General features: G+C 40.4%; 1 protein-coding gene across 1 annotated transcript in view; it reads right to left on the bottom strand.

Annotated features, from left to right (window-relative positions):
* ap4e1 (adaptor related protein complex 4 subunit epsilon 1) overlaps positions 1-27,135 on the bottom strand; it is a 63,155-nt gene extending 36,020 nt beyond the window's left edge. The window contains exons 1-9 of the mRNA XM_073033151.1: positions 26,968-27,135; positions 22,389-22,460; positions 20,579-20,702; positions 18,126-18,199; positions 10,120-10,241; positions 8,190-8,349; positions 7,468-7,634; positions 3,659-3,732; positions 106-228 (exon numbers count right to left, since the gene is read on the bottom strand). Of these exons, the coding sequence (XP_072889252.1) occupies positions 106-228; positions 3,659-3,732; positions 7,468-7,634; positions 8,190-8,349; positions 10,120-10,241; positions 18,126-18,199; positions 20,579-20,702; positions 22,389-22,460; positions 26,968-27,099 (1,048 nt within the window). The 5' untranslated portion in view covers positions 27,100-27,135. The remainder of the gene's footprint in view (positions 1-105; positions 229-3,658; positions 3,733-7,467; positions 7,635-8,189; positions 8,350-10,119; positions 10,242-18,125; positions 18,200-20,578; positions 20,703-22,388; positions 22,461-26,967) is intronic.
* Between the last annotated feature and the right edge of the window lie 256 nt (positions 27,136-27,391).

The following is a 27,391-nucleotide window of genomic DNA, read 5'->3' as shown; positions in this document are numbered from 1 at the left end:
AAATTACTATTTCCATTACAATCTGAAATTAGTATTGAACTTATTTTCTAAAAAAAATGGATATAAAATAAGAATGAAACTAATTATTTCATACAGTGTCCTTACCTAAATATTTTAAGTTGTTTTTCGGTGATAAGATGAACTTTGCAGTACACACAGCTGCCTTCTCCAACAGTTCTGACTTTGGATGAATAGTATATACAGTTTGAATGCACTCAAACAAAATTGCTGAAAAATACAACATGGACATATGATGCAATAAGGAAGCTACTGAAATATTTACTTTTGATGCAAGACTACAAAACTATTGCTTTGTATTGTGGCAGTGAACAGGGAAAACAATGCACATATTTAAGACAAATTATATACATATTTAAGGCAAAATATAAAGAAAACTGAGCAGTGGTATTTCAAAGAATCAATTGCTTATATCTAGCATTGGCTCTATAACTCTACTGATGATTAAGTGATAGAGATGCATTTGAGTGAGATTCAAAGGAGTCAGCTCACAAAATATATTAGAAATGATTCAAAGCTGAAGTACTAGTAGTAAAGGGTCCTGTGGCATTTTTGAATGTGTTACACAAGATTTCCAGTATCTGCAGAATCTCTTGCGACTATGTTAGTAAGTTTATTTACCGTGCACTGTAAATTCTTATAGTTGTACCGTAGGAGGCTTGCGACTTGTACAAACTAGTAAGGTTAATGCCACAGCATTCTCTGTTGAAGTTCAAATAATGCACTGGCTTTGAACAAATAACTGCATTGAATAATTTCCACAAATTTTTGTACACAATTGAACTGCTCCATCAAGAAACAATAAAAACTGTGTTACAAACAGACAAACCAGGATAAGTATGCCACTTGGGTTCTTTAGTCTCCTCTGGCATTCAATAAACAATGGCTGATCTAACCATAACCTCAACTTCACATACCCACCTAATTCTGGAAATACTTCGTGCTCTTGCTGCCATGAATCTTAAAAATATTCAAAGATTCCTCCTCTATCTCCCTTTCAAGACAGTTCCACTGAGCCATATTCTTCTGTCTTAAATGGGCAACTACTTATTCTTAACAAGTGGCAGCAAGTTCCAGATTCTCTCACAAACATCATCTCCAAAATCCACCATGATACAACCCAAAAGAACTAATAAAATCATTTCCTCATTTAGGTACAACCCTAGTCTGTCTAACATTTCCTGATAAAACAACCTACTGACTCCAGGTATCAGTCTCTAATGCATTAACAACTACATCAGTGTTTCTAATGCGTTAACAGACTTTATTAAGAAAGAAACCAATACAATGCAGGGCATTCCAAATGCTGTCCCACCAATACTCTGTATCACCATAGCAAGTCCTCCCTAGTTTTATATTGTCATGCTAGTATTTATGCAAATTTTATTCTATATCTGTACCTACTTTATATAATTCTGCCTTCATCAAAGTCGTTGAATGTTGTGCCAACACACCACAGCAAATTCCTAATACATGTAAATACTACTGTTCCTTTCCGCGCCTTGCAATGCATTGGGCCGCAACCTTGCCATTTGCTTAGCATTTTTGTCTGTTTTTACGAGACCGAGTTGCTACTTCAACACTCAACCCAGTACAGATGGAAATCGTGCAAGAAGCCAGTCAGATTCGAACCCGGGACCACTCGCGTCGAAGTCCAGTGTGGATGTCACCACACCACCAGCCAGCCATGGCAACTAAGCTGACCCTTCAATATTCAGTTTCCCTTACAATAAACAATGATGTTAATTTTTCTAATTACTTACTGTATTTGCATACTTGTCTTTTGTGAATCATGCACTACAACAGATCTATGTATAATCTCTCATAATTACATGCAATTAATATGCTTTCTTTGACTAAAATACAACATTTTTACAGTTTTCCACATCTTCATCTGTTTATTTACTCTTAGGAACTTACTATCCTATCTATCTTTGTGTCATCAGCAAGTTTAGCAACCATAGCTTTGGATGCTTCATACAAATCACTTAGAGATTGTAAAAAGTAAAGGACACAATCACTCAAAACACTTGCTGACCAGTAAAAGATTCATTTATACCACCTTGTTTCCTGCTGGCCACAGCATTAAGTATTTAAAATATTAAATTATGGTACAAATTGCAACTATATCTCTCAATCATAATGTGGTATAGTTCCTCATCGCACGGCATCAAGTAGAACTTTATCAAGTCAAGTCACTTTTTATTGTCACTTCAACCATAAACTGCTGGTACAGTACACAGTAAAAACGAAACAATGTTCCTCCAGGACCCTGGTGCTACATGAAACAACACAAAACTACACTAGACTATGTAAAACAACACAGAAACTACACTAGACTACAGACCTACACAGGACTACATAAAGTGCACAAACGCAGGGCAGTACAATAATAAATAAATAATAAACAAGACAACAGGCACAGTTGAGGACAAATTTCAATGTAATAATAAATGATGTAGAGGTCAGTCTAGACTCTGGGTATCGGGGAGTCTGATGGCTTGGGGCAAGAAACTGTTGCACAGTCTGGTTGTGAGAGCCCGAATGCTTCTGTACCTTTTTCTAGATGGCAGGAGGGAGAAGATCCTAGGTCTCAGAATTTAAGACTAGTTTTCACAATGAAGTCGATTAATGCTCAATTGGTTTGCAGGGAGTAATTGGCACACGTGTTTCACAGCAACCACATCAGGCATTCCCAGGTCTGGTCCAGCCCATTAGACTTCCTGAATTACAACTGAACTCCTAAACTACATCTATCAATGCCAGTATAAACTGCACTTGATAACTCAGAAGCTAAAAGCGGTGTAATGGAGTAATCCAATATAAAAAGAGATTGCATTAAATTTCAATCAAAATTCAGGTTCAGATTTCCAAGTTATTTCATGCAGAATATATGTAACAGAAAATATGTAGAACTGTAAATTACTTATATTTCACCTGAGAAAGGTACTCATTCAGCATCTGTTCCCAGTTATGCCATTTAAATTTTACAGTAAACATAAAAAAATGCAGAAGTCATAAGACCATAAGATATAGGAGTAGAATTAGGCCATTTGGCCCATCAAGTCTGCTCCACCATTTCATCATAACTCATCCATTTTCCTCTCAACCCCAACCTCCTGCCCGCTCCCTGTATCCCTTCACGCCCTGATTAATCAAGAATTTATCAACTTCTGTCTTAAATATACCCAATGATTTGGTCTCCTCAGTGCCCATGTCAACAAATTCATAATACACAAATAAATAAGACAACTAGTTATTGTTTAAATTAAGCTCAGACAAAAAACAAGAAAAGCAAAATGTTTACATTTAGAATCTTGCCAAAGTTCCCATTGAAGGCTACCAGATTATATTCATGCATCACCTGACTCCGCCACTTTAGAAAAACAGGAAAAAAATATCATATCTCCCCAACCAGTTTAGAGGATTTAACGTTGGTAGATTTGGATTAGGTTCCCATTTAAAATTCAAAGGTATTGTTGTATAACAATGTGTACTGGAGTTACTTTCATTTAAAAAAATTTCAACCAACTTAAGAAGTCAACTCTTCACTATTTCCCAGTCCAAAAGCTGATCCACAGGGCATCTGCTCTTTAGCATAGACTTGGACAAATAGAGCCAACGGTGAACAGTCACATACCATAGGTTATATTGTGGTTGAGATCAGCTCTTCGCAAAGATTCATCGAGAACTTCATACATTAATTCACTAGTTCTGCATCAAAAAATTGCAGAGAAATCACATTTAGTTTCATGAAAAGTAAATTATGTTGCATAGTTGAAATAAAATTTGTAAAAATAACACATTTTGACATTTTTAGTGCCTTTTACCAGCTCAAGATATCCAAGAATTTCACAGCAATAATTCCAAATTCTATTTTTGTTTCTCAGTGTAGGAAAAGGATACAATTCCTTTCTAGGAAAACACAAGAAAAAATACTATCTTTCTTCAAAAACCATCAGGGCAACTTTACTCTCTAGAGAACGATTTGGACATTGCCTTATTAACTCATTCAAAAAATAGCACTAGATATTCTACCATTCTCTCAGTAAAGAAATCTCAACTCAAATTGCCTGTATGTCACTAGAATGGGCTATGTCCTTGTAAACTTTAGAACCTCATACCTTGTAGGAGCACTAATTCTGAATAGAAATATCCAATTTCTAATGGAATTATTAGAATCCATTTCTGTTGCACTTCTCTGTAGGCATTTTCCTCCTGTAATAATATTCACCTGTGATATTGCTGTCTTTATAGGGTACACAGCTCCTTATTCAGAAGCCATTCTCCAGTACCTCATCCTATAGACCAGTCTTCATACTGAACAAACGTCAAACGTCAAAGGGATACAAGAAAGCAAAAACTGGCACTTGTGTACTGTTTACATGATTAAGCCAAAGGTAAGCACTATAAAATCAGTCGATTTTTGGTTCAGGAATTTTAAAAAAATGCAATGATGGAAAGTGAACTACATTATTTCTTCATTATTTTCAGTCTACATTATATTGGAAATGCTTCTCAAAGTTAGGACCTTGCGATGCTTTCTAATGCTTTTATTATAAAAATATGGTGTTAAATAAGCCATATCTAACTAGTTAAAATATTAACTGAATCCACAAAGACAAATTTTGTATGGATTAAATGCTACCACTTAATTTTACTTACGAACACCTGAAAAATTCTGGATTGTTAAATATTATGGATACTAGATTTATTAGACTACAAATTAACTAACAATGTATTTAATTTTTGGTTTCACAATAACTGACCAGTTATACATTATAATAAAGTAAAAATTATAGGACTCTGAAGGTGGTTTCTGGATAGGGAATGTTAACAGATGCTACTTGACCTTTTGAGTTCTTGTTTTTATTTCAGATTTTCAGGATTTGAAGCATCTAATTTACTTCGATTTTCCATAGAATTCACTGCTTCTATTCCTCCAGGATTGTCATGTTTAAGTACTCTGCTCTCCAGCAAAACTTGTGTCTGTCCCTTTTGATCTGATCCGAGTTCCGATATGGGGTCCCAAGCCTGACACGTTAACTGTTTCTTATTCCACAGATGTTGCCTGATACACTCATTTTCTGTTTTCATTTTTAATTGATAGAACCAAACTTATCAACCAAATTTACAACGATAATTTGCACGAAAGGTAGTTTTAAAGACTATATAATGTACTACAAGTAAAATAGTTTAAAAATACAATTAGCAGCTGAATGGTGCCTTTCAAGACCTTCTTTCACCTGTTACAAATGTGCCACAACTCTGAGGGGCCGAAGGGTACAAAGTAGCCCCCTCCTTTTTGAAAATCGCAAGATCGCTATTAATTCGGGTCTGGGACCCAGGAATTGAGAGAGAGACGTCCAGAATACACAGGGTTTGGAATGTGCCCTGGCCTCAGCAAGACGGAACCATTGATAACGGCTATTGTCTCTTGGAGACAGAATTGTGTATTGAGTACTGTACTATTCATTGAAGCCCTCAGGGGACGACCAGAGTGGGCTGGTTGAGGGATTGCATCATCCCAACCTGATTGACATCTGAGACCCCGTGAGTAAGGATAAAAGAGGGTCTGGGGAACAACCCCTTTAGACGCACCAGGAGAAACGCTAGAAATCCCGTGACAGCGTTTAATAGCGACAGCCGGTGGGGGGCTCGCGTGCGTCCTTTTCCCTTGCCTGGGAATTGGCAACCTCATCACGGAAGAACGGCTTTAGCTAAAGGAGAGGCCACAAGTGAACGGCCACCCCAATGGGACTCCCGAAGGATCGAAATCATAAAAAGGAAAAGCTGGCAAGTTTCTAAAAATCTCTCTCTCTCCAACAAAAGGCTGCAGCCTGAATGAACTGAGTGACTTTTATATTTCCATCGGACAATACATTTATCCCCTAGACAACGATAGAGCTTATTTCTTATTGATTATTATTATACCCGCACTTTTAGATTTAGTATTGACGACGTATATTATCTGTATGTTTGCATTGATATTATTTTTGTGTATTTTTACTAATAAATACTGTTAAAAATAGTACCATCAAACTTCAACGGACCTCTCTATCTTTGTTGGTAAGTGACCCAGTTACGGGGTTCGTAACACACCCCAGATGGCTTCACCAGAACAGAACAACAGTCGTTAAAATTATGGCCGTTCTTTTACCACGGCACCATTTTACTGCACTATCCCCATATCTTAAGTCATTTAATATCCAGAAATCAATCAATCTCAATTTTGAATAAACTTAAGCAGTGAGCCTCCACAGCCCTCTAGGGTAGAGAATTGCAAAGATTCACCACACTCTTGTGGAAAAAAAGTTCATTCTTAAAAGCATTTCCTTATTCCAATTCTGTGACCCTTGGTTCTAGATTCCTCAGCCTTATTCACCCTTTATAGCTAATTAAATTCTTCTTGAAGCACTGTCACTATTGTAATACAGTATAACAGTCTGCTTTCCCTTTTGAAATGCAAGTTCTAATTTGTACATGCAAGGACTAGCATCTCAATTTAACCCATAAAAGACATTTTTATATTGCCAAAAAAAATTATGTGCTTTAAGATAGAGAATAGATAATATTTATATGCAAAAATTTCTGGATATAAATATTATACCGGTCTACATCTTAAAAGCCTCACCTGGATGACTTCCTTGCAACTTTTCCATTTTGAGATCCTACGCCCACATTTATAGTGGAAGCTGCCAATGTGCACTTGTCAAGCTTCCCCTCGGAGTCACTGCAGCACCACTGCCGAGGGAGAGAGAGGGCAAAATTACAGTGACAAGTTTACAGAGACAGTTACCATTATAAATATAGATAGAGGCATTAAAAGAAATAAGAACTTTTAATAAGACTGGGGTTCAATTCCCGCCGCTGTCTGTAAGAGATTTGAAAATTCTCCCTGTGACTGCGTGGGTTTCCTCTGGGTGCTCTGATTTTGTCTTACATTCCAAAACCGCATGGGTTAGGGTTAGTAGGTTGTGAGCTTGTTGTGTTGGCAACAACTGTAGGCTGCCCCCTGCACTTCCTCTGACTGTGCTAACTGTTGATGCAACCGTCACTTTTCACTGTATGTTTTGATGTACGTGTGACAATAAAGCTTGACTTTTCATCTATCAATACTGTCCAAACATGCCCTGAACACTACAAGATTTAATCTAAAGGCTACTTTATATGTTCATTTCCTGAATACATTACACAAGGTCAATATGTAATTAAAATATTCATATACAGGAACTGTAGTTCCCAGTATATTAGTACCAATAACTAATTTATAATGCCACTATTTATTATTCTCACTTGCCAGAAAAGGGGTAAAACTTGTCCAGCCTATGTAAATATACACCAACCTTTCTTCCTTAATAAAAATGTCACTAAGTATACTTACTAGTTTCATGTTCAATTTGGTAGCATTGGACAGTGAAATAGAAAATTAAATATGGAATAACTTACACTGGATCATCTTTTCCCAATAATCTTAAAATTCGCAGCAACTGGATCTGTAGCCAGGGAGCTGGCACATTATGGTAGTTGAAATCCACTGCGAGTTTTCCTCCAATCACTTGCTTAAGAATTGTTAAAAAGCTCTGAGTTAAATCTTTATAGCCATCTGGATTTTCCTGGAAAACAGGAGTTAAATAATTTTCACTTCTTTAAGCCTTAAATACAAGAAAAATCTTTTCAGCTTGCTTGCACATCATTCTTTCCTTGCTACCATGGAGGAGTAAGGCTCAACAAGATTCTAAGTGATGCAAAACATTTATTTTAATCATAGTTTCATTCTAAGTATTTAATATCCACTATAACCAATTTGCTATAATTGGGCCCCAGGACATTATGGCTACGGGGTATCAAGGACATCAATGAGGGACTTCATTCCTAAGTATTTTCAAGTCACTCATACCAGAAAATATGGTCATGATAAATAGTACAACACAGCTGTAATGGAGACAGCAGCTGAACAACGTCATCACAGGATGCAACAAACACTAATTAAGATTGTGGTAACATAATCCAAGGTTAATGCACTGACACAATTCTTAGATGTTTAAATAATTTTAATTCTACATCAAGTACTTCCATGAGAATTGTTGAAGTTAGAATGAGGTTTGACAGTATTGCATTGGAAAATACAAAACTAGCTTGCTTTCCCATTTATTACTATATCAAGGTACCTTAATCAGCAAAAGGTAGATGTGAAGAGAGGCAGCCATGACTCCAGGGTCCTTGTCACACAGAGCTTTCTTAAACTTGTCATGTATGTGCTGAACTTGATTTGGTGCAATAAGATAAAATTTGTACAAAGCAAGTACAGCTTTTCTTCTTATTATTTCCCTATAAAATAATATTTTACTTTAGATTTGTTTACAGAAAGATACTCAATTTTAAAACGCAAAGTAAAAGATAGGACCTGTATCTCACATTTTCTGTTGCTATTTCATTAAAACTATACAGCATTTGGGACCAGCAAGTTTTCTCTTAATGGCTTATGCATTCATTCTCAAACCATAACAGCCTACCAAATGCACTTGTACTTTTCTTCCTAATAGTTTGTGCAATTCAGAACTATCAAGGAAAAAGAAAAGCACTTGTAGCATAGACTCATAAATTCCCTAACTGCTCGTGATCTCTAGCTGAAATCTATACTCAGTTTTATAGCAACAGGAGAGCAACACTAGTTATTATACAGCTTAAAAATTAGCCCTCTTGTATAGTTAATCAGAGACGAATTGATGTTAGTTAATGAACACAAAGGTCAACAGTTAATCATCATAGGATTTCAGAAGTTTCTAAAAAGAAAACTACACTTGCATTCCTAGTTCCAGAACTAAAGACTTAGGTTGGCACAGTGATGTACTGCTAGAGACCCAGCTCCAATCATGATGTTGTATGCTATGCGGGGTTTGCAATATTTATTCCAAGTGTGTTGTTAGCATTTGATGTATTACCTCACAGATGTCTAGATTAAATCCCACTCTGCACAATTTTCCAACTAATCTATATCCTCCTCGATCCCTTCACAGCCTTCTTTGCTATTGACTATTCTATCAATTTTTGTACCCTCAGCAAACTTATAAATCAGTCCACCTACATTTTCAGCCAAGGCATTTACATATAACAACCGCTGGGTACAGACTTTCAGTCAGAAAACTGGCCCCGATCGCTAACCTCTGCCCTGCACCAAGCCAATTTTGAATCCAGTATGCCAGCACATCTTGGATCAATGTACCCTAACCTTCTGAATCTGACTGCTCATACAAGACTTTGTTAAAGCCTTGCTAAAGACCATGCCTAATGCCCTGCTTTCATCAACTTTCATGGTTGCTTCCTCAAAAGAACTGGATTTCACCAGGACAAAACCATCTTGACTGTTCCTTTCCAAGTGAACATAAATTCTACGCCCCAGAATTCTTTCCAATAGTTTTCCTCCTACTGGCACAAAGCTCATAGGCCTGTAGGTTCCTAGCCTATCCACTTTGCAATCTTTGAACAAAAGAACAAAATTGGCGACCTTTCAGTCTTCTGTTACCTCACCAGAATTTGCACTGGTGAAGTACCAGAATGCAAAATGCAAAAATCTTCATCAATATATCCCTGACTTTCCCATGGTATCCTAGCACAGATACCATCGGGCATTGGGATTTATCCAGCTTAATTTGTGCTAATATCTCTAATAATTCCTGAAAGAAATATTCCAGAATATCAACATTCACCCCCACCAACTCGCCATCCACCACACCTTTCCCTCTGATAAATGCCAATGAGAAGAAATCATTAAGCATTACACTCTGTCCTCTGGCTCCACAAAGAGATTTCCCTTTTAATCACTAAAACAAACTATTCTTGCCCTAACTACCTTGTTGCTTCTAATGTGCTTATAGAAGACATTGGGATTCTCCTTAACCCTTCTTATCATGCCCACTTCAATCACTCTTTTGCCCTCCTACAGAGTTGGAGTCTTCTCCATTCCAAAGTGAAAATTTCAGTGCACCTAGCAAAACATCTTGATCTGCTCGATATTTCTGCATATTCCACTTGTGAAACAAGTGCTTTAACAGTTAAGGTGTTTCCATTACACATCTGTCTCCCATTATGACCTCTTACTTAGAGTGCTGAAGCTTCTCTTCAACCAAAGGAAGAACTGCAGGGATCATATCTGGTGGGAAAAGCTGGCTGCCGACAGTCAAAGCCATGCAAACCTCGAGAAGATTAGTGCTCTGGAGGTCCTGCAATGACAGCAAAGTTTTCCAGAATTAATATAGTTGTATTAGATGCCTGAGATTCAATGCAAAGCGTTTATCTTCTGAACTATCAGACAAGCAGTGTTAACTTACATATATACACGCAAGGTGTTTTATTGGATATCCAATTCTATGCAAAAAATATATTATTCAACTATGGGTCACTTCCATCATAGAAATGCTCTTTCCAGAGTCCCCAGGCACCTATTTATCATTTTGAATATTCAAGTGACTTCAATTACCAATGTATTAACCACTGGTATTATACCTGCAGTCTCCAACAAGATCGTGATTCAGACTTAGTAGCTTTGTAACTTCTTAACAATGGTTTTGGAGATAGAGGGAAATTAGAGGTCAAGTTAGGGTTTAGGGACAGGCACGTGGAGAAATTAGAGGATAGGCGTCAGCTCCCTGTTCAACGCCCAGTGATGTGGACGGGTGACTAAGGACATCCACAGTCCTCGCCTCCGTTCCATGCTCAAAGGCCAGACATGTGAGTGGGTGGCAAAGAACATCCGTGAACGTCGAGCTGTCCCAATTAGTATGTCCCACAATCGGGCAGCCATGTGAACAGGAGACACAAGAAGGGACAAAGGCTGGTTAACAAGGAAGCACAAGGGTTTGAACATGGAGTTTGGGGTCCTGTCATCGGCTAGTCTGGGGGGGAGGGGGTCGATACAGAAGATCAGAGCCCAAAGGTTGATAGGAATTTCAGAAGTCAAAATCTGGAGACTGAAGGCCTGCTTTGCAGTTGGAGGACTGTTCATGTGCGGAGGTGGGTAGGAAGAAGGTAGGAGGCAGTGAAGGGGTTTGTTTTATTGTTGTTATTTTGTTACCTGTGTTCTGTATTGTTCTGCCGAGCATTATGGATATGCTATGTTCACCCCAAAATGTACGGCAACACTCATGGCCACTCCCAGTACATCTATAGATTGTGCTGGCTGTTAATGTAATTGATGCATTGCACTGCATGTTTTGATATACATGTGGTAAATAAATCTCTATCTGAATTTATACAATGTTGAAGCAACAGGGTGAAACTGAAATTCATACTATAAAGGCCAATTTTAATTCAGCCTACTAAATTCAGTTTCAAACTACTATTTGTCTTTAACTTATAGCACATAAAATGATATAACACAATGCATGAAGCAAAATCCCTTTATATCATCAGATCAATTCAGAAAGAAGTGCTGCTTTAAATGATTGATGAGGGGCCACCTCAACACCCGTCACAAAATTACTGGATCATGCATGATTGGGTGAGAGAGACAGTGAAAGGGAATCTCTGTACTGCCTCGCGTCCCGTCCATTTGCAAGAAGCCCAAGACAAATGCCAAACTGAAGTTTCCATTAGAATAGGGTGCAAATTATTAAACCTCAAGTCCTACTATTTTGTACCCATGTAATCTACATCACCTTACGATTGCAATGCCTTGCGATCATTGTGCCATTAATAAGGACAAAGCACCTCAAGCACTGTACAATACTGTAATCATACAGCCATGGACACCAATCCAAAGGAAAGATAAGTGGGTGTAGTGACTGATAAACCAGATGAGTGTCAAACCTGACCTTGACATAATATGTAAGAGTCAAAATGGAGTATGGCCATTTAGGCAATATCAAGGTGAACTGAAGGAGAGTTTCAAGCAACATCAAGTACTGCTGGAAAAAATACATTAATTCCACTGATATACAGGCTCACTAGCCCAATGATAATATTCTAGATCTGTGTAAATTAGTATTACATGAATAAATGTAAAGACAAGAAATTTCAAACTTTGTCTGTAACATCTATATCAATTTGACATATCACATACCCTCACTGATAAATAATTCATTCTGAACTCAAGTAATTTATTTGAAATATCACTTCTGTTAACAAGTTAATCAAATATAACGTATTCAACTTTCATTCCTCAAAGTATTTTAAGAACCACATTTAACTTAGTTTCCCAATTAACTCATTAACTGCTGTTGGCCATTACAAAGACCGCTATTCCTTCCTCCATTGAACAGTCGAAGAAAAGTTCAGATTACTTATCTGTGCTGGAATCCTCTTCCATGCTTTTATTACCTCAGGGCTGTTCCAACACACTCCTGAGCAGTCTCCCTTATTCTACATCCATAAGCTTGAGGTCATCCAAATGATTGCCACCCAGTATCAACTCACTCAATTACTCATTCAATCAAGCGTTCTTCTTAGGCAGTCACTCAAGATCAAAGATAACTTTCTTCCATTCTCATTCTGGGGAAACTGTGATCTGCAGAATCTGCCCGGGGGAGGGGGGGTGGGGGGGTATTCTGTTTCATCATTTACACTGGGCTTGTGTGCACTCCCAAAGAATGGATTCAAGGTTCCTAATGGCAATCCAAATCTTCCTTTTCAGTTCTGAGTGGTCACGGAGCCCAAGATCTCAGTAGCTTTGTGGGGATTTTATACTTCCTCAGGGAAACTTTGAGACATCCTTGAATCTTTTCCTCCATCCACCCGGTAATCCTTTACCTTACTGGTGCACGTTTAGGAAGTCTCATATTGGCTATCCAAACAATGTAACCTGCCTATGAGAGTCATCTGGGCCTCAATGCTGAGGATGTTGAATTGGGAGAGGTCACTAACCTCAGTTCATTTATCTGGCCAACATATGGAGGACTTTATTGACACATTAGTGGTATCTCTCCAGCACTTTGAGATGCTATCAATGCTCACCACCCTATTCTAACCACAGTCTACCAGAACACCGTCAAGAGCATCCTGACCAGCTGCATCACCATTTGATATAGGAATTGCAAGGCATCTGACTGCAAGACCCTGTAATGGCTTGTGAGGACTGTGGGGTGAATCATCAGGTTCTCTTGTCAGCAACCACCTCCCCCCCACCCATCTTCCATCCAGGACATACACCAGAAGCACTGTGTTCACAGAGCCTTCAGCACTCCCAAAGACCCCTCATAATCTCTTTGACTTCCATCAGACAGAAGATACCACAGTAAAAGAACAAGGACCGTTAAGCTGGGAAAAAACTTCTTCCCCAGGCTGTGAGACTTCTGAACACCTTGCTACTCCCCCAGTGCACATTATTTATGACAGTGACAGTAGCAGTAATACTTTTGCATGTTTAACTAAAGTACATAATGTATGGGATCCAGGGAGGGGTAGCACTCTGGTGAAGGGGCTTCCTGTGTCCATTCTGGGGCAGCTCACTCACTTTTGGTCTCCACTGGGCACTCAGCTCTCAACTGTGGCTTCAAGTAGCTGTTTGGATGCAACAGGGGCCACACCCCAGTACAGCAATTCCAGAGTCAGGTTAAACCAGGTGAGGGTAGCAGTCAGGCCTCATACCCCAGAAGGATAGGGACAAGCCTGTCCTATCACGCGAAGATAGCTCCAGCAGACTGGGTAAGATCAGCAGTGAGATCCAATGGCCAGGAAGTTGGTGCTGCAACATCTCGTGGTGAGTGAAGGGCATGACGAGGCACAGAAGTCATAGTTATCCACTGCAACCGAGGAAGACCGCAGTAGTGATGACCATTTGTACTATGGGGCCTGGACTTCCGCGATCAAGAGAGCTGAGCTGCCCCAGTACGACAGACTTTCCATTTTAAAAACTCTTCCCATGCAGGTTACTGATTATCGTTGGATACGATGGACAACAACCACGATATATGCACTTCATGTCAACTTTTAATTTACAATATCCTTCTTTTCAATCAGTTAATCTTATTTTATGTGCAGTGTGTGATACATGTACTGTGTTTTGTACCTTGGCCCTGAGGAACGTTCCTGTTTAATTGTATACATGTGTACGGTTGAATGACAATAAATTGGAACTTGACCTTGAAGTCTACAGGAGGTCAGTCCTCACGGCTATCCACCAGATCAGGTGGGTTGTGCTAGATTTGACATGCCAATCTTCAAACACACTTCTCAGGACAGCCAAGGGTTGTGCAGGGGCACTGAAAACTATACTGAGTTTCATCATTAATGCGTTGTAATGTGCCTTCAATGAGAGATATTTCCAGAGGAAATGGCAGAGGTTCACATTTACTATGGGCCTTTACTGTCATTGTACAGCAGGGGCAGACTGCAAGAGGAGATTTCGTGGATGCAAGGCCTATTGTCTTTTGTTCTTCGGTCAGTGAGGACTCTGAGATCAGCCTTTTCATGTGTCTAGGAACCACAAGTTGATGATGAAATATCTATCACCTTGGTTCTGAAATGGTTGTGAAGAAGGTAAAGTAGTTTCTATTTGCTCTGTAGATTGGCCTAGGCTTCAACAAAAAGCTGGTTAAGAGCAAGATGCAACAGTGAGGAACATCAATGCTGGGACATTGAGGATACCTTACTGGACACCAGTCTACACATTTCTGCATGTAGCTACACTTAAGGACATTCCACACTCCCTGTCAATTGTTGCAAAGGATTATGTAAGGTTAAAAACACTACTGACCGATGCTGCTGCCCGTAATGACTCAGTGAAGATCATGTCTATAGTATCTTCAAGTGGATGGATTCAAGGTGATTTGAGAAATGTCTCTTCAACCAATGGGAGGATCCAGCTTGAGAATGATCCTCGTGATGGCTTTGCAGGTGGTAGGAAGCAAGGAAACCCCTCTGTAGCTAGTCACAATGATGGCATTTCTGAAGTGTCCTGCTAGGTCAGATGTAGGAAACAAGCTGGTGGCTGAAGATTGGTGCTTGGAATGATTAGCGGTTTGCCACGTGGTGTTGGAACCCTTGTTACTTAATATTTGAACGCGAGTGTGCAAGGCTTGGTTAGTAAGTTTGCAAATGATACTACATTAGGAGTTGTTGGTGTATGTATTTGCAGATTATAGTGGATCCTGATCACTTAAAAAGTGGACTGCAGAGAGGCAAACGGATTTCAATACAGGTAAGTGTGAAAATCAAGCCAGCATAGGAGTTGTACTGTGAATGGTAGTGCACCGGGGAGTGTAACAGAGCTGAGGCACGCAAGAGTACAAGTAATAGTTCATTAAAAGCAGCATCACGGAGAGACAAGGTCGCATGCCAGCCTTCATCAGTCAGGGCACTGTGTACTGGAGTTGGGTCATTACTTTGCAGATGTACAAGCCATTGGTGAGGCCACACTTACATTTTTAATCACATTATTGGAAAGACAGAGTTTACTGAAAAGAGTGCAGAAAAGATTTACAAGAATGTTGCCAGAACCCAAGGGCCTGAGTTATAGGAAGAGGTTGGCCAGGGTGCAACAGAAGAGAATGAGGGTCAACCTTACAGAAGTGTTGAAAATTATGAGAAGCACAGTTAAGGTGGATGGTAATGGTATTTTCCCCAGAGTATGGGGGTCAATAACGAGAGGGCACAGGTTTAGGGCGAGAGGGGAAAGATTTAAAAGGCCTTTTTCACCTAGAGGGTGGTGAATATATGGAATGAACTGCCAGAAGAAGTGGTTGGGGCAGATGTAATGATATCATTAAGAAAAAAAAGTCACTTGGATAGGTACATGGAAGGGTGAGGCTTAAAGAGATGTAGGCTGAGCGCAGGGAAGGGAGTCTAGCTGGGTGGGCACTGTGGTTGGGATGGACGAGTTGGGCCAAAAGGCCTGTGTCCATACTGTTATACTGTATAACTCTGCCAAACAGCTGGGTTGGATTCTTGAACAATAATATAACTATGAATGTGTACAATGCAAGTCCCGAGATTCAATCAAAAAACCTCTATAGACAGCACTCGATTTGATAGACATTTTTATTTCCCATAGCATCAAGTTCTCTAAGTGGAATCTGAGTGTAAATTAACAGATTGTGGTGACCATGTTGATTGTTGATTATGCAACAGTGAAGTCACAATATTTATACAGATTCCATTCTCAGTTTAAGTTTTCAAAAGGAAAATTCAATAGATTCTGGCGAAGTCTGAAGTCTGAGATCTGATTCCAGACTTAGAATAAGCTCTCTAAATTTCAGGACTTTGCAATCACCAAAAAAAAATTATATTTGCAATGGTCTAAAGCTGCAATTGGGGAAGTAAGGAGTCATTTTTACAAAGTAAAAATCCGAAAGAACTTCAGATGTTGGAAATCCAAAATAAAAACAAATGTTGGAAATACCCAGCAGGTCAGCAGGGTCTGGAGAAGATTTAATATTTTAGGTCAGTCACAAAAATTAAATTGTCCCACAGATGTGATCTGGCCAGCAGAACATTTCCAGCACTTACTGTTTGTCGCTGCTGGTCCTTTTCACACCTTGTGGCGCATCAGGAGGTATTTTTGCCATTCTGTAGCATTTAATTGCACTTTTACAAGGCTGAGTTGCTAGCCCAATGCTCAACCCAACACAAATGGAATGCTATTTTGGAAAAATGTCGATCTGACAGCTTTAGTAGGGCACTACAAGATGCGTGTTCTGCATATTTAAGCCTAAACATCTAACAATATTGGGTAGCCTATTATGACACTTTGCTTACTTTGCCAAGGGATATGGGGAGAAGGCAGGAACGGGGTACTGACTGTGGATGATCACAGTGAATGGCGGTGCTGGTTCATAGGGCCGAATGGCCTACTCCTGCCATTTGTCTGGTGTCTATTGTCTTACCTTTGCTTAGAATTCGCCCTAGTCCTAAATTCTTTTTTCACTGTTAGGTCCAGATCAGGAAAAATAAGTCTATGATTGTAGCAATTCAAGTTCATTTCTGCAAGCTACAACCATCTCCAAAAGTGCATTTTGCAATGGAAAATCTGAAGGAGAATCTTGGAACGCAAACAAGAGATGTGGCAAGCTCCTGTGACTAGAGTCATAGAGAAGTACAGCACAGAAACAGGCCCTTCAGTCTATTTAGTCCGTGCCAAAGCCATTTAAACTGGCTACTCCTATCAACCTACACAAGGACCAGAGCCCTCCATACCTCTACAATCCATGTAGATCCAAACTTCTTTAAAACATTGAAATCAAGCTCACATGCACCACTTGCGCTGGTAGCTCACTCTACACTTTCACGACCTCCGAAATTTCCCCACATGTTCCCCTTAAACCTCGCCTTTCACCTTTAACCCGTGACTTCTGTTTGTACTCGAATCCAAATCCAGTGGAAAAAGACTGCTTGCATTTATCCTATCTACAACCCTCATAATTTTGTATACCTCTATAAAATCTCCTCTCAATCTTCTATGGGCTAAAGAATACAGGCTTAACCAATTCAAAATTTCCTTATAACTCAGGTCCTCCAAACCTGGCAATATCCTTGTAATTTTTTTCTGTACTACTTAAACCTTAATGGTCTGCATTCCAGCTTGACTCTCTTGTTCCACTATTGAGTTTATGGTAGAAATCATTTCAACTCTGGGAAATTACTAATTCATTTTGATTTGGGTTTTGCTTTATCTAATCTATGAAGGTGTACTGAGTCACCTAAGCATCAAAATTGGGCCACAAATCAGCTCTCCTTCAAAATGCCAGAGTTTAATTTACTACAATGAGTTTAAGGTGTTCAGTGAAAGATTATTAAATTTGTGGAAAAGCATTCCCAAAAGGCCAGTAAAAGCCAGAAGCTTTCATGCAATAAAAGAGAAAATGAACTGTTCACTCCATGTGGCCCTGCAGCATAAAAGTTACTCTTTCGCCTTTACTTTGAAGATACTGTTGTTGAAAAATTAAATCAGGGGGTTCCCAACCTGTGGTCCATGGACCCCTTGCTCAATGTTACTGGTCCATGGCATAAAAGTTTGTGAACCCCAGAACTGAATGGTTTAGAAACCAAGTAGCAACTGCTTCAGTATTATCAAACCCAAGATGGCAAACATTAATTCTACAACTTCCATTAATTTATTTTTAATGTTCATAGATTAATAGTCAGGATTAATTATTAATTATATCAATTCTTACCTTTAGAACAGTGTTGACGAGAAGCAACAGCAGCTCGTGGCTCTCACTCAGAAAAAGAGAAACTGCCAAGTAGCCTAGCGATGAAAAAGAACACAGGAATATGCTCAGGATCATTCTTTCCCAAATCCCCACTGCCGAATTTCAGGATGACAATGCAGATATTTTGCTGAAATTGTCGGTCCGACTCTTTTGGCATAAGCAACCTGGTGCAGTTATTCCCCTACCTGATCATGCTACCCGAAGAATGCAAAACGCCTGGTCTAGACAAAGGCTGCCATTATAGAGAAGACTGCACATAGAAATGACAACCTCCTAACAATGCAATTATTTAATATTGCAGCTGTAACCTATAAATACTGCTTCAAGTTCCAAAAGAAGGAAAAAAACTGAAAAGAACCTTGCCTGGATGTAACTATATATCAGTACAGTGGATTCCTGTTAATTGGGACACATCAGGACCAGTACATTTTGCCCTAACTAAGCAACTATTCCAACTATTCCATCCAGAGACAGAGAAGCAGTTTCAGTGACAGGTTACTATCGATGCAATGCTCCTCAGACAGGATGAAGAGGTCAATACTCCCCAATGCCATTAGGCTTTACAATTCTACCGCCAGGACTTAAGAACTTTTTAAAAGCTATTATTAATGCTTTTTGAGACGGTGATTTAGATGCATATCATATTTTTTTTACTGAGTTAAGTATTGTATGTAATTAGTTTTGCTACAACAAGTGTATGGGACATTGGAAAAAAAAGTTGAATTTCCCCATGGGGATGAATAAAGTATCTATCTATCTATCTAATTAGCCCAAGTATCATGGAAATAGTTAAAAAGGTATAAAAAGACAAACTGAGTAACAAATTATGTACTGAAATGGAAAATAGAACAAATTAGAATGCTATCAATAGTACTACAGTACTATAAAACTGTATTAGTTCCTAATAAATTATCAAAGGAGAAATTCATCCAGTGCACACAATGAACAAAATCAGTATAGACACCTAGTGCAAACTGCTTTCATACAATGCTATCAACGACTGCATCCTCCAAATCTTTATTTTCACTGTAACATTCAAAATAATTGTTGATACCTTCAAATTCTTCATAGTTTCTAATTTACTGAAGTAGTGAAATTGTTTCATTTTCACCTGGCCATTTCTGGCAATACTAAGCCTAAGAGCTTCAAACCAGAGTGAGCAAACCGGTTCTGAATTGTCTTACTACTTATATCATGTGAACTATCAGTAACTAAAAGCACTGCTTTTTGAACACACATGCAGCTGACTCTATTTAAAAACTGTTCACTCTGAGGGAATCTCAGGAATTTTCTCAATTAGTTTTTGTTCTTTCAGAGTTGTCCCAAATAAGTGGCTGCCCCACTTAAGCAATGGCCTAAAGAATCGGAATCCATTGTATATAAATGCCACAATTCCTATTTTTTATTGAGATACAATACAGAATTGGCTCTCCTACATTTTAGACTGATGACCTTTTATTGGATACAATCACACATTTCTGGACTTAGTTTAGGAATAAACCAATACACTTAACTCTCTTCCCTCAAAAGATAGTGAGTACTTTGGAGTACATTGCCATTTCACATTATGCCCAGAAATTATTTCCGTTGTATCGTTTAACAAGATTAGGGTGCCTAAGACTTGTACTGTATTTGTCAACGTGGAGCACAGAGCATGTTTGCAAATCTGGCAGGAGCAAAGGATATTGGGAATGGCAAGGGTGGATCACCACAGAAGGGGTGTGGGACAAGTGACAGAGCAGGAATGCCAAGGGTGGAGGGGGGAGGGGGAGAGAGGATGCGTGCTGACACACCCAGCCCCGAGACACCAGGCAAGGTAATTTGATTCCAAACAATTGGTTTATTGTTCATTACAGAATGACTCACTGGTGCTTCCTGCTCTCTCCTCGCTTCCTTCCCCTTTTCCCAACCATGATTCCCCTCTCCCTGCCCCCTTCCCACTCTCAGTCGACAATAGAGACCCACATCAGAATCAGGTTTATCATCATACAGGTTATGAAATGTGTATTTTTTTTTGCAGAAGTGCAATGCAATAGATAAAATTACTACCATACTGTGCAAAAGTCTTAGGCACCCTAGCCGGGTGGGGGGGGGGGGGGGGGGGGGGGGAGAGATGGGTGGGTGTGTGTGTGTGTGTGTGTGTGTGTGTGTGTGTGTGTGTGTGTGTGTGTGTGTGTGTGTGTGTGTGTGTGTGTGTGTGTGTGTGTGTGTGTGTGTGTGTGTGTGTGTATACACACACACACACATTTTAGAATCTTTACCACAAAATATGACAGCAGACCATTGACTAATAACTGGAATTGCAAATATCTCGCTCTGTAAAGTTCCGCACTGTCATACTAGGGGAGCCTATCAGTTAACATTTACAATGGTCTGTTTAATAAATGGTCTTGAAAACAAATTACAGAACATACCAACTCGTTTTTCCATCAGGCTCCCTTGCTGAGCTAACTTGATAGCATGTATATATCCAAAGGAGGCCTCGTACCCCAGCATTTCACAGTAGATCAGACGCACCAAACATTCTCGCATTTGCTTCTGTAACAACAGAAAAAAAAAATCAAGGTTTAGCAAACACTTTGCCTCAAACTACAAATGTAACAGTTAAAATCTTCCAAACATTCATGGTTGGTGGAATCATGTAGCTTTAGCTCTTTTCTTAACATTTCCCAACTAGGATGTAATCGGACTGTCACAGTGAAGCCACCCTCAGGTTGGAGGAGCAACACTGGGTCGCCTTCAACCTGACGGTATGGAACACTGATTTCTCTAACTTCCAGTAATTTCTCCTTCCTCCACATTCTTTTCCCATTCCCTCATTCTGGCTCCTCTCTTATCCCCTTCTCTTCATCTGCCTATCACCTCCCTCTGATGCCCCTCCCCTTCCCTTTCTCCCACAGTCCAGTCTCCTTACAGATTCCTCCTTCAGCCCTTTACGTTCAGCTTCTCACTTCATCGCCCTACCCTAGCCGCCCACCTTCCCCTCACCTGACTTCACCTATCACCTGCCAGCTTGTACATCTCCACCACCCCCCCCCCCCACCCTCCTATTCTGGCTTCTTCCCCCTTCCTTCCCAGTCCTGATGAGAGGTCTCAGCCAAAGCATTAATCTTTATTCCTCTCCATGGATAATGCCTGACCTGCTGAGTTCCTCCAGCATTTTGTGTGTGTCTCTAGATTTCCAGCATCTACAGAATTTCACCAAAAAAAATCTACAGAATGAGGCGGAGGGGGATTGTGGGGGGACTCCAAGTCAGTTTGAAACACAGAGGGATAAGACGCCCTCTACCCAGCATCTTGTTAGCAAATGTGCAGTCACTGGAGAACAAAACTGAGGACCCGAGGACAAGATGTATTGGAGAGAAACAAGAAAGTGTTATGTTCTATGTTTGTACAATAAGTGGCTTACTCATTGAACACATATACAGGAAGCTGTCGCAGGAAAGCAACATCCGTCATCAGGGTCCTCCACCACACAGGACATGGTCTGTTCTCGTTGCTGCCATCCAGAAGGTACAGAGCCTCCGGACCCACACCACCAGGTTCAGGAGCAGCTACTACCCCTCAACCATCAGGCTCTTGAACCAAAGGGGATAATTTCACTCAACTTCACTTGCCCCATCATTGAGATGTTCCCACAACCTTTGGACTTAATTTTGGGGATTCATCTCATGTTCTTAATATTTATTGCTTATTTATTTATTATTCTTGCTTTCTTTTTGCATTTGTACAGTTTGGTGTCTTTTGTACTCGGGTTGAATGCACAACTTGTTGCAGTTTTTCATTAATTCTATTATGGATTTATTAAGTATGCCCACAAGAAAACAAATCTCAGGGCTGTATATGGTGACACATATGTTCTTTGATATTTGAACTTTAGCCCATAGCAACTCTGCAGCAAGAACGTTCAAAGAGCAGGATGAGGTCCTCATGAGGTGATGGCCATCCTCACTTGTTGAGGAGACAGGTGTCACCTTCTCTTCAGAGTAGCAACTCAACTAACCCTGCACAAATAACATGCAGCCAATGAGTGGAAAGAGGATTTGACCTGTTTGCAGCATCTAAGGTGGCCGATGATAATGACTTCAAGATTATCTTGACAACATAAAGTTCATAATAATTATGTTACTTGAAGCATATCAAGCTCTTAGTTACAGTTATAAAAGACTTGCATTGAAAGGAAAAATAAATCTACTCCTTCAAAGAAAAATTTAAAATACTTACCAGTGAGGTGGTAGGGGCAGAGACCTGCTCTTTTAATGCAGCCAACTCCTTCTTTACCAGTTTCTCCTCATCCTTAAGTAAAAATAAAGTATTTAAGAATGATTTATTTTGAATGACTTAAATAAAAACAAGAATAGTCAAAAACATTAATGAATCTATAATTATTCAGAAATACCCCCAAAGTAGACACGACACCCAAAAAACAATTCCATAGTGTCCTTACAAATATTAAAACCTATTTTATTTCTAAACTATGCATAGAAATTTGGAAGAATAAGTACAAAAGGCGTGCGATTTATCCAAATAACCTCAAATTTAGTGACACTGAAGACAGAAATAAACACAGAAGATTAATTTAAACCACCTTTTGATATCAGGACTGGAAAGCCAGTGCACGTGGAGGGAGGTAGTGTGGGTGTCTGGGCTGGGGTGGGTGGTTTGAATATTGGAAACTGCTCTTTACAAAAATAATAACCAACATTTTGGAGCAAACATCTGACTTTAGCAGAGCAGATTAACACTTCAAGAACAACTGGTGTTTTGGATGCAGGAGTAAATTGTAAGATCTTTATGAATCACAAAGGGCTGACTGGGTTTTTCAATCAACATTTATCCTGCAATCACCAAATGGGTCATTGTTACATGCAACTTCTACATTGCTATTTTGACAGAAAATTCTTTTACTCAGTAATTTGATATAACCTGGTATTGACAGGTAAATGGTAGCGGATGCAGTAGTGACTTTCAAAAAGGAGCAAGGATACCTACTAAAAGGAGATATCTACCAGATTCAAGGACAATACAAGGGAATGGAGCTGATTGTTTATAACTGCAATAGAACCCTGTGCTATAAACTTCTATCACTGTAAGGGTTTCAACACTTCTGTGTATTTGCTGGATTAAGTCAATTTAAATTCTAACCGAAGTAGCTAATTCATCCATGTTAATCTATTTTCTACTTAAATTTGTTTTAAATTCTACACAAGTACATTCTGCATATATGGTCGAGTATGTGTGTTGCTTTTCTGCATATATAAAATCACTATTAAACAGCTTACTTCAATACAGCAAACACACAGAAGTTTATCTCAGAATAAATGAGATATGGAAACCACATGCACCATGACAAATTTAATACTAAAATTCTCCACAACAATTTTTTTAAATTTATTGAGATACAGCACAGAATAGACCCTTCTGGCCCTTTGTGCTGTGCCACCCTGCAATCTCCTGATTTAACCCCAGCCTAATCACACAACAATTTACAATGATTAATTAACCTACCAACCAGTACATCTTTCGAATGTGGGAGGAAACCAGAGCACCTGGATGAAATCCATGCAGTCACGGGCAGAACATACAAACTCCTTACAGGCAGCAATGGCAATTACACCTGGGTCACTGGTACTGTAAAGTATTGTACTAACCACTACACTGCCATAATTATAACTACAGGTCTCTCAACAATTAATTCTTCCAGACTTATTGAAAAATGCCACATTCTGCATCAGAAAAACACCTTCAATTCCACAAAACTGACATTATGTACATGATTCACCCTCTTAATATTGAAGCCTGCATATAAGCAGTCTGTGCCACTATCACAAATTCAGGTACAAACTGGGTCACCTATTGTTGCTTTTAATTGCACAATGCATCTAAAATGCAAGTTAATATTCTAGGTACAATCACATAAGTGATCATGGAAATGAACTGTAGTCAATAATCGCACAAAAATAAACCAAACCAACAACGGACAAAAGGGAACTTATTAAGTTTAATCACTTGGTTTAAACAAGTCATCTCTCAAACTGCTCCCTCTTCTACTCCTTCTGACCCAGGGTTCAATCTGCAGCAGCCACATTCTGCACTCTCTCTCAACTAGAGGCTAATTATATTTTGTCAGCAGGCCACTTGTTCCTTCAACTGAAGCGGGGAATTTATTGGAATTTTCCACAGACTGACAATAATTCAAATTGTGGAAACACCACCACCATCCCATTCAGGTGCTGTGCATGGTTATGATTTGTGAGTGCACCATAGTCCAGAGAAATTTTGTTTCCTTTGGTTGTGTATACTGTATGTACAGCCAGATAACAATAAACTTGAACTTGAAAAGTACACATTTCACTAGTCCTTATAGAAGCGTTCTATGCTTTGAAATACAAGGCAACGGAAATTCCCATTGCCATTTGTTGTACTACCTTTCTAATTAAACTACAGACATACATTTAAATGTATATTTTAAAATTATTTTATCCTATCATTAGAGCAGTTTTTAGAAAATTTAGAGTATGCATTAGAATGCCTATTAGCTGCGCAATCATTTATGAAGAGTTTTTTGGTAAGAAATTCATTAAAATATGCTCATATATTTGAATATATTTGGTCTGGCAATTTAAAACTAGACCAGAAGTTATATATGCAAGTTAACAATAACATTTATAACTACTCAAGGGGGTAATAGTAATCGCAACCACAAAAAATATTAACAGACAATAAAATGGTGCAAATCAGTGCAATCAGCTCCTCAGATTTATTTTATGTACCCAGCTGCCAAGTGTGAACAAATGCAACACTGTTTTGAGGATGACTCAATCACTAGTAAGGTTAATCTTTGAGAAAACCTTTGATGCCACTTACATAATGCCAATCAAACATGCTTTAAGCTCCTAAACAGGTTGACTAAATGGCTTAGATTCCGGCTAAGCCATAATACAACTTTGCTTCTCAAAGTCCAACCCTAATCCCCATCACAAGAGGTGGAAACAGGTGAGGCTGGCCAACAGGGCTCTGGTGAAGCTGTATAGGCCAATCCCCGGTACAGTGGATTACAGAAACATTGATGAACTTCAACCACTGGGAGCTAAGGCCCAAGAAGTAGCAGTACAACTTTATGCAAAATTTGTATAACAAACTTCTTGTGCATCACTTTTATCTAGAGTATACTTCCAACCTAATGCCTCAACTCTGGAGGAGTTGAAGTTATAACCTATGCTCATCAAGAATAGATATGTGCACTTTTAGATCAATCTACAATTCAAATAAATGTTAATTTATCGAAGGAGTATTCTTTTAAAAATCAAAAGGCGAGACTGCAGAGGACTGTAGACTGAAATATTAAAAATCCTGACTTTCAAACAGCAGCAAGCTCTCCCCCCAATCCTTACTAAGACTCATCGCTCAATATATATTGCCGAAGACTATGAAGTTGCTCCAGTACATCAAAGTTTGTGGGTTCAGGTCCAATTCCAGGCACAATCGAAAAAAATCTACCCTTGTATCCCAGAACAATGCAGATGGATGAGTGGGTGGTACCATCCTTCTGCTGAGACATAAAAATAAAATCTGGATGATGCTGTAGCACGACCTGTAGAACTGCTACCTCACAGGACCAGCAGCTGGGTCCAATCCCTACCTCTGGTGCTGTTCTGTGTGCAGCTTTCACATACTCCTTGTGACCAGATACTTTTCAAGGCAACTCTATTTTCCTCCCACATGCAAAGGTATTCATATTGGTAGGTTAACTGACCACCATAAATTGGTGCTGATATAGAGGTGAATGGTAGGTTTGGGGGAAATACAGGTTAGAAGTCAAATTAGGGAAGAGCTAGGTTGGATTCTGTGGGCAAAAAAAAAAAATCACCTCCTTCTACATCAGTGGGAAATAAGAAAATCCAAGGTCCTTTCTGACCTATTCAATAGATGAACTAGTTAAAGCATAAGGGAGTTTCCCCCTAGTGTTCTAACATTAGGAGAGGAGGAAGTGGGGAGGGGAAGGAATGAGGAGGTGAAGGAAAGGAGTGGAGAGGGAATGAGTAGTGAGGAGAAGGAGATGTGGGCAGGAGAAGGGGGGTGGGCAGAGTGAGGAAGAAGGTGGTGTGGGCGGGGAGAAAGTGGTATGGTCGAGGGGAGGGAGAGGGCAAGGGGGTGTGGTTTTGGGGAGAGAGAGGGGGGTGTGGGGCGGGGTGAGGGCAAGAGGGGCGTGTTTGGGGAGGGAGAGGGGAGTGTGGGGTTGGGGAGGGGGAGAGGGGCTGTGGAGGGGAGGGGAGGGGGAGAGGGGATGGGGAGGGGATGGGGGTGGGAGGGGAAGAGGGGGAGGGGGGGTGGGAGGGGAGAGGGGAGGGGGGGTGGGAGGGGAGAGGGGAGGGGGGAGGGGAGAGGGGGAGGGGGGGAGGGGAGAGGGGTTGGGGGGTGAAGGGGGGAGAGGGGGGAGGGAGAGGGGGGAGGGGAGGGGGGAGAGGGGGGAGGGGGGAGAGGGGGAGAGGGGGGGGGGGAGGGGGAGAGGGGGAGAGGGGGGAGGGGGGAGAGGGGGGAGGGGGGAGAGGGGGGAGGGGGGAGAGGGGGAGAGGGGGGAGGGGGGAGAGGGGGCTGTGGAGGGGAGGGGGAGAGGGGATGGGGGTGGGAGGGGAGAGGGGAGAGGGGGGGAAGGGGGGGGGAGAGGGGGGAAGGGGGGGAGAGGGGGGAAGGGGGGAGAGGGGGAGAGGAGGGTGTGGCGGGGGGAAGGAGAAGGGGGTGTGGATGAGGGAGGGAGGAAAGTAGTACAGTATTATCGCCCTGTTCCGCCCCCACCTCCCACCTGCTTGGAGGTCAGTTCGGTGACGCCGCGGATCAAGGCGCGAGCCTGGAAGCACCCGACGCCCCTGGAGCCGGGCTCCAGCGACAGGAGACCCGGCAGAGCCGACAACGTTCGCTCTACTACGTCGCTCATCTCCCGACTCTGGGTCACGCCATCTTCCCCGGACTACGTCACCGGCCTGTTTGAATCCAAAACTTTATTGACACCGAACGCTGTCAGCTGGCACTCGGAAGAAGCTTGGCTGCCAGGAGGTGCTTTGGCCTGTCGCCAGCAGAGGGCGCAGGAGAGTCAACAGTGTACTGTACACATTGGAATGGATGCCAAGATCAGAGGGAGTCAGGAATCATCAACACTAGGTGCTCTGCATAGGCTTGAAATCCAGAGTCACGCATATAAAATGCTGGAGGAACACAGCAGGACAGGC

This window comes from Hemitrygon akajei, chromosome 30 (assembly GCF_048418815.1).
Source record: "Hemitrygon akajei chromosome 30, sHemAka1.3, whole genome shotgun sequence".
NCBI lineage: Eukaryota > Metazoa > Chordata > Chondrichthyes > Myliobatiformes > Dasyatidae > Hemitrygon > Hemitrygon akajei.
The sequence above is the reverse complement of the archived record's forward strand: the minus strand, read 5'-3'. Positions and strand labels throughout refer to the sequence as shown.